Source organism: Ictidomys tridecemlineatus, chromosome 2 (genome assembly GCF_052094955.1).
Source record: "Ictidomys tridecemlineatus isolate mIctTri1 chromosome 2, mIctTri1.hap1, whole genome shotgun sequence".
Lineage (NCBI taxonomy): Eukaryota > Metazoa > Chordata > Mammalia > Rodentia > Sciuridae > Ictidomys > Ictidomys tridecemlineatus.
In genome coordinates, this window is record NC_135478.1 from 23,696,599 (window position 1) to 23,704,930 (window position 8,332).

Sequence of the window (8,332 nt, forward strand, 5' to 3'; positions counted from 1 at the left end):
CAAAGCTCATAAGGTGGAGCTGTCCATTCTGTCTTCCATTTATTCACCAATTTATTTTATGCAAAGCACTATGCAGACAGTAGGAGCAGAACAGTGAGAAAGATGGACAAATTTCCTGCCCTCGCAGGAAATTACGAGTCTGTGACCAAGGTGAATAATTAGGAAAAAATCACATATAAGATAATTCACAAGGCTGAAGAGATAACCCAGGGAGGATGGGGTGAAAGATGTCTAGGACTGAGTCTTGATGGAGCTAATATCTTCATTTGGTCAAGGAGACTGAAACAGAACCATGTGAAGGGCAAGAACCAAGAGGGTAAGACATGGATGGAAACTAAGAAAGGGGAGCTTCCCAGAGCAGGGGACATGAGCAATGCCAAATAACTGTCCTTGCATTGAACATTATGAAGGTTATTGGTGATCTTAGTGAGAACCATTTTGGTGGCAGGCAGGGGGCCAAAGCTCTGTTGGAGTAAGTGGGAGACAGTTTCAAAAACTTCAGTTGTTCATGTGAGGAGAGACCTGGAGTAGGAAGCTCAGGAGGATTTTGTTTTAGGTTAAGAAAAACCAAATCATTAGAGATTGTCCAAGGAACAGAAAGAGTAAGAGTCATTTACATGGACATTAAAGATGCCTAGGATAATAGCCCAAAGTGGGCAAGGATGGCCAAGAGCTTGATTTATTAGGAAAGGAGCAGAGGGAGCAGGAGGTGGGTAAGTGGTAGTCTTGAAGAGGTAAAGGTGGACCAGCTAGATGACAGAGCTTCAAGGGAGAAAGGGCTTTTTTACAAGACACAGGAAGAGCAAAGAGAAGGAACCGTGGGGAACAAGGAAGACCGCAGGCCTGATCCCTACCCTGGGCCACGTGGGGTGGAGGAGGATGACTGCCTTTGAGTGGAAGATGGTTTTTGTGGATTGAGGACTGTGAGCACCACAGAGGTCAGGAGAAGGACTTGGGTAAAGGGGAGGGGTGGAGTATGAGAGTGGGCCAAGAACTCCCAGAGCATTAATGTTAACACCAACAGGAAGTAGAGAGGGCCACACTAGGAACTTTCTAAAAACCATCATAAAGATAACTGGATATAAATCATCTACTGGTTACCCCAGCCACTCTGCCTTCCTCCAAGAATGCAAACGACTGAAACCTGACCCCATGCCCTGCACTTGCATTTGCTTAGACATCTGACAAACCCCCAGAATGTTCTCTTCAGGGAACATTTCCAAGAGTGGGTCAAACCATTGCAATTGACTTTGTACTTAGCAGAGCAGCTCAAATCAACAATCTTACAAGCAGTTCTTGAACTGTTGCTATGCACGGGGTACTACAGGAGCATAGGTTTGAGTAAGCATGGCCTCTGTCCTCCAAGAGCTCACTGTCTGGTAGAGAAGAGAGGCGTATGTGAAATCTTAGCTCAAGACTGATTACAAAGGCTCTGGAAGCCAAAGAGACAGGTGTAACGTGATAAAGCCAAACTCCCTGGAGGAAGTGGGGCTTAGGAGAGATGGCTTAATCTGTATTGGGATTGAGATAGCAAGAGGGGACATTAGAAGAGCATTCCAAAGGGAGGGAAGATCGTGGGTGAGGACAAAAGAGGTACCTGGTGATGGTGGACATCTGGGAGGGTGATGAGGACTAGAACAGGGCAGTGAGGTGGAATCAACTAAAGGTGAGACTGTGAACAGAGGTGGCTTCTGTTTAGAGGTGGAATGTGAATGGGACAAAGGTGACAGACTTTTAAAACTCATGTCTGGAGAAGTCAGGCCGTCCCGATGTTTGATTTATGTGGGGACAAAGGTCCTGATGCCACCACCTTTGGTTTCCTCAGAACAGGTACCAGGGATTCATCTTTGATGTCGTGACCAGGCAAGCCTTTGACATTGCCATTATGGTCCTCATTTGCCTCAACATGATCACCATGATGGTGGAGACAGATGAGCAGAGCGAAGAAAAGACCAAAATCCTCGGCAAAATCAATCAGTTCTTCGTGGCTGTCTTCACGGGCGAGTGCGTCTTGAAGATGTTCGCCTTGAGGCAATACTATTTCACCAACGGCTGGAATGTGTTTGACTTCATTGTCGTGATCCTCTCCATCGGGAGTAAGTGTACGGCCACGTGATAGGGAAGCCCAGCTCGGCTTGGGAATGTTTTGGCTGCTCTTTTAAAACCAAGAGGACAACCAACTAATTCTTCAAATAGGTGTCGTGTGTTAGAAAAGCCCCGTTCGTGCAGCCTTCCAAGAGCAGCAGATTTGAAATTCCCCTAGGATGCTTTCTCAGGACAATGAAGGGCTCCACTGGTATTCTCCATACTATGGTGAAATGTTTGCAGTCACCTACTATGTGCACAGCCCATTGCCAGAACCTTAAGGGAACAATCACTCCTCCTGAGCACCTAAGTCTTAAGACGATGAAGTTTCCAGTGGGACTTACCATTATAGTTTTCAAAGCAGTTGGGGTGGATGGTGTTATGTGAAGTGATTTGTAAAATACTTTCCGGGAAAGGAAGTGGGTTGCCAGCAAAGTGGGGAAAGACTAGAAGGAGATCCTTCAAAGGACATTCTTTTTGTTGTTGATGTTGCTTGTTTGTTTGTTTGTTTTTTCTTTCTTTTTTTTTAATTTGTTCAAATTAGTTACACATGACAGTAGAATGCATTTTAACACCTTGTACACAAATGGAGCACAACTTCTCATTCCTCTGGCTGTGCCTGATGCAGTCACACCAGTCTGTAATCATACTTGTATATAGGGTAATAATGTCTGTCTCATTCTACTGTCCTTCTCATCCTCACTGCCTCACCCCTCCCCTTACTCCCATCTGCACAATCCAAAGTTCTTTCACTCTTCCCTTACCCACCCCGCACTATGGATCAGCATCCACTTATCAGAGAAAACATTCAGCCTTTGTTTTTTGGGGGGGATTGGCTTAATTCACTTAGCATGATGTTCTCTAGTTCCATCCATTTACCTGCAAATGCCATAATTTCATTCTTCTTTAAGGCTAATATTCCATTGTGAATATATATCACATTTTCTTTATCCACCCATCTGTTGAAGGGCATCTAGGCTGGGTCCGTTGTTTAGCTATTGTGAATTGAGCTGCTATAAACATTGATGTGGTTGCGTCACTGTAGTAGGCTGATTTTAAGTCCTCAAAGAAGATTCTTAAATTGAGGGTCTGAAGTCAAATCTATATGTAATTATCCTCTTAGAGAATATGAGTGTCAGAAAAGTCAAGTGATCAATTTCAAGAGATCAATGCTACAAAGGTCCAGTCTAGGGACCATTGAATGAAAGACCCAGTATTTGGGGACCCAACGGTATCCAGAGAAAATTGGTAGAGTAAGAAGCTAATGTGGGGAGAGAGCCACAACAGCTGAGTACCTACTGAGTCTTCAGCACTGGGCTGAAGATATTTTTGTCCTCATTTGAAACATTTAAAGTTGAGCCTCAGAGATTAAGAAAGTTATACAAATTCACAGAGCTTGTAAGGAATGGAACTGAATTTTGACTGGGCTAAGTTCTTTTATTTTTTTTTATTGATGCATTACAAGTATTCATAATAGTAGGATTCACTGTGGTATGTTTGTATATGCACATAACATATAATTTGGTCAATTTTATTGCCCATTACCTCCTGTTTACCCCCTGGTTCCTTTCACTGTATCCTCCTGCCAATCCCCAACCTCTATTCTCTTCTGAGATGAAAATCTCTCTTTTCTCCTCTTTTTTTCTCTCTTCCATATATGAGGGAAAAAACATATGACCTTTGACTTTGATTTTGCCTTATCTCACTTAACATGATATTCTCCAGTCCCATCGATTTTGCTGCAAATGACTTAATTGCTTTCTTCTTTATGGCTGCCTAAAACTCCATTGTGCATCTTTTGCATGTTTTCTGTATCCATTCATTCATTGACAGGCATCTATGCTGGTTTTGTAACTTGATTATTGTGAATGGCATTCCTATAAATATGGGCATGCATGTATATTCATACTATGCTGACTTCATTTATTTTGGATAAATATCAAGACTAAGTTCCTCTAACTAGCTGCTTCTCACCCACATCCAAGAGACTATCCCTGGAATTCTTGTGGTTTAGCCAGAGTTTGATGCTATAAAAGCCAAATCCCAGTTCCCCAGCTTCCCTTGTCATTTTAAGTATATCCCAATCAGTTATATTCTGACCTGCTTGCTTTTCATGTCAGGGCATAGCTGTAGACTTAATTTTCCATTGATTTACCCTCAAGAGCTAATAGCATCTAAACACAGCTTGGCAGTATTTCATCAATCTTCCCACCCTGGTGCAGAAATATAGCCTTGGTTTGCATTTATTTGTTTGGAGGGTTTAAATTCATTTTTGTTTTGTTTTGTTTTCTATTGCTGCTGTTTCTTCAAAAGCATTTTATTGAGTACTGCTGACATACAAAAAAGCTACATATACTTAATGTATATAATCTAAAACATCTGCAGGTAAATATATACTCATGAGACCATTACCACAATCAATGCCATAAACATATCCATTGCCTCCAAAAATTTCTCCCACGTTACTTAGTTAGTAGTTGATTGCTAAATACTCTTAAATAACATCTCAGGCTTATCTCACTTAGAATAACAAGAGTTTTGTTGTTGGTTGTTTGGGTTTTTTTGTTGTTGTTGTTTTGTTTTGTTTTGTTGGCCTTCTTAAGTGAGATATTTGAAAGTCCATTTTGCTTTTATATTAGAGAAAGGAGCTTGCTTATGTAACTTCCCATATCAGCAATTTAGAAATAAAATACACCTACCATACTTAGTTCTATGAAGAGGACACCTTAAGCTACCATTTTCTGAGGCCAACACAGCAGCTCCTTAGGAAGAAATCTCTCAGAGAACTTAAAAGACAAGTGAAGAATTTACCTTTAACTTTTCTGTCCTCATTCCTGCCTCCCTTTCTTCCTTCCCACCATAAAGACACATACTGAGTGTCAAACTGTTGTAAGTATGAGGACTCATTCTACCCTGAAATAAGGTACTGGAAAAATTAAAACTAAGATGTAGACAGTTGTCTGGCAGAAATTTTTAATAGATTATATAGACACATAATATACCTATATTTAAAAAATGCCCCAGTTAAACTAGACTGTAAGAGTTTTTGCAAAGTTTTTATAATCCAGAATTATCATGATTTCCTAAGTTCCCTCCAGTTTCCTTCAACACAATATCATGGCCACCCATCTGCATACAACAAAGGATAGCAGGGAAGAGGGTCAAGGGAATCCTGTGAGGAGTGAGAAATTGGTTCTACCTCCTTTGAATCCTCTTACCCTAAAGGACTTGCTTGATTCCCAGTGGAGGTCTTTGGTCCCAATTACCCAAGCTTCAAAAATCTTCATGTTCAAGATCATGTAAGGGGACATATATATTCATCATCTTTTCAACCTTTCTCATAGTTAGGGTTGGGGGCAGTAGCTGACCCTAAAAAGCCCATCCTTAGGTTCTCATAGAGTTCAAGCACAGCTGGAAGTGAAAGAAAGAAATTAAAACCATTATGCAGACAGCTGGGCATTCAAAGCCATTCTGCTTTAGCTGTCAGCAAGTTGCCCAACTCCTGCTCCCCCTTATAATTAACCTCAGGCTCCATACAATTATCTATGGGACCATGTGCCAGGAACTGAGTCAATTTTCACAGCAGGATATAAGGAGATGAATCACAGGGGGTCCCAGCCTTCCCACAGCACGGGACCGAGAAGGAGGAATGAGGATGGCCAAAGCTGAAAACTCAGAGGAGAGCAGGTCTGTGTCATATTGGAAATAAAGTATTGTGGGCATAGTGCACAATACTGCAGAGCATGGGGTGTCGACCTTGGAGACTGACTTTAAAGAGGTTGTTCTAAGTAGAGGAAAAAGATAAGAACATGGTGAGAAGGGTAAGATCAACTTGATGAAGGGAGGATTAAGGCAGTGAACATTTACTGCCGGGTTCACAGGGGCCCAGTGTCCTCGAATGTGGATAACCGAGAGGAAGTTCATACTGAGAAGAGATGAGGAAATGTGCTTACATCCAACTTGGTCAGGGCTCATGGTTGAGATACTAATTAGATAATTTCCTCCCTCTTTCAAAGGTCTAGTGTTTTCTGCGATTCTTACATCACTAGAAAATTACTTCTCTCCCACACTCTTCCGAGTCATCCGCCTGGCCCGAATCGGTCGCATCCTCAGACTGATCCGAGCAGCCAAGGGGATCCGCACGCTGCTCTTTGCCCTCATGATGTCCCTGCCTGCCCTCTTCAACATCGGGCTGCTGCTCTTCCTCGTCATGTTCATCTACTCCATCTTCGGCATGTCCAGCTTTGCTTACGTCAAGTGGGAGGCCGGGATCGATGACATGTTCAACTTCCAGACCTTCGCCAACAGCATGCTGTGCCTCTTCCAGATCACCACGTCAGCCGGCTGGGATGGCCTCCTCAGCCCCATCCTCAACACAGAGCCCCCCTACTGCGACCCCAATCTGCCCAATGGCAATAGCACGAGAGGAGACTGTGGGAACCCAGCCGTGGGCATCGTCTTCTTCACCACCTACATCATCATCTCCTTCCTCATCGTGGTCAACATGTACATTGCAGTGATTCTGGAGAACTTCAATGTAGCCACAGAGGAGAGCACAGAGCCCCTGAGTGAGGACGATTTCGACATGTTCTATGAGACCTGGGAGAAATTCGACCCGGAAGCCACCCAGTTCATTACCTTTTCTGCCCTCTCAGACTTTGCAGACACTCTCTCAGGCCCCTTGAGAATCCCAAAACCCAATCAGAAAATATTAATCCAGATGGACATGCCCTTGGTCCCTGGAGATAAGATCCACTGTTTGGACATCCTCTTTGCCTTCACCAAGAACGTGCTGGGAGAATCTGGAGAGTTGGATTCACTAAAGGCAAACATGGAGGAGAAGTTTATGGCAACTAATCTTTCAAAAGCGTCCTATGAGCCAATAGCAACCACCCTCCGGTGGAAACAAGAAGACATTTCAGCCACTGTCATTCAAAAAGCTTATCGGAGTTATGTGCTCTATCGCTCCTTGACACTCTCCAACCCCTCTGGAGTGCCCAGGACTGAAGAGGAGGCTTTGTCACACCCAGATGAAGGCTTTGTGGAATTTATGGCAAATGAGAATTGTGTCCTTCCAGACAAATTTGAAACTGCATCTGCCACATCTTTCCCGCCATCCTATGACAGCGTCACTAGAGGCCTCAGTGACAGAGTCAACATGAGCACATCCAGCTCAATGCAAAATGAAGATGAAGCCACCAGTAAGGAGGTGACTACACCTGACCCTGAGTGAGGATACTCCAGCTGGGCATGTCCAGCTCTGATGTGTTCCTTGGCTGCCATAACTTTCCCACGACAGATGGCCCCCAGCTACAGCCTCACCAATGCATGTCACTGGTCACAATGTCAGAACTGGCAGGGAATGTAGCTGGTGCCTACCTTTGAAAATGTCTCCATACAACCATAGTCCAGAAGCCAAGAGTATCTCTACTTTGACTTTACTTCTGAATTTCAATATCCAATGATGGGGTTCTCTTACTGTCAGGAAAATGTCACTGGTCTATTTATTTTAGTTGTGACCAGGGATTTTATCTACCTAGACAAATTTCTCAGGACCAGAACTTTCAAAGATATGGCAAGGGCACTGCTGAAGGTCTAAGGTTGCCTTCCTGCAAATACCACATAGAGATGTGCAGTTATTTAGGATTTTTGCATGATTGCATGTTGAGAGCTGCTGGACAACTTCTCCAACCCAGACTAACACCTGTGGTCTATGCCATGAAATACCTTTGAGATCTCTAATTAAAACTAATATTTTTAAAAGTATGTCAAGACTGATGTCATATGTTAAATCATCACTTTTTCTTTATTGATTTCTTAATGTGATACTGACATGCATTATAAGTCATTTCTCCCTCACTTTCAGGGATCCCGATATTTTGTACTATGAGTTTGAGGCTGGGGAGGGCAGAAGGGAGCACTGTCCTGGAATCTAGAGGGTCTGGTTCTATTTTTAACTCTTCCACCAATTGCCTGGCTGACCAGAGCTAAGTTCTTTCCCCTGTGAACCTTTTTCCCGAATATAAAAATCAGTGGGAGTGGGAAACATTTAGTTTTGCACAGCCTTTGAATATTGTGTTGTATAATTCAGTGGTGCCCTGTCCCCTTGAGATGGGAAAACACTCTCTATTCCCATGGTCAGATCTTTCTGCTATGAGGCTACCAAGGCAGCTTTTGGATACATTCCAGAGCCTTTTTATGTCTCATATCAGATTTTAAGAAGGAAGGTATTTATATTTCCTTGGGA

The 8,332-nt window shown here is 43.1% G+C and overlaps 1 protein-coding gene across 4 annotated transcripts in view; it reads left to right on the forward strand.

The window, feature by feature from the left end:
* Positions 1-7,756, forward strand: part of Scn10a (sodium voltage-gated channel alpha subunit 10) — a 92,260-nt gene extending 84,504 nt beyond the window's left edge. For all 4 annotated transcript variants that reach the window (XM_078038114.1, XM_005317385.3, XM_078038115.1 and 1 more), the window contains 2 exons: positions 1,826-2,096; positions 6,102-7,756. In XM_078038114.1, coding sequence (XP_077894240.1) covers positions 1,826-2,096; positions 6,102-7,318 — 1,488 coding nt within the window. In that variant the 3' untranslated portion in view covers positions 7,319-7,756. The remainder of the gene's footprint in view (positions 1-1,825; positions 2,097-6,101) is intronic.
* The last annotated feature ends 576 nt before the right edge of the window (positions 7,757-8,332 follow it).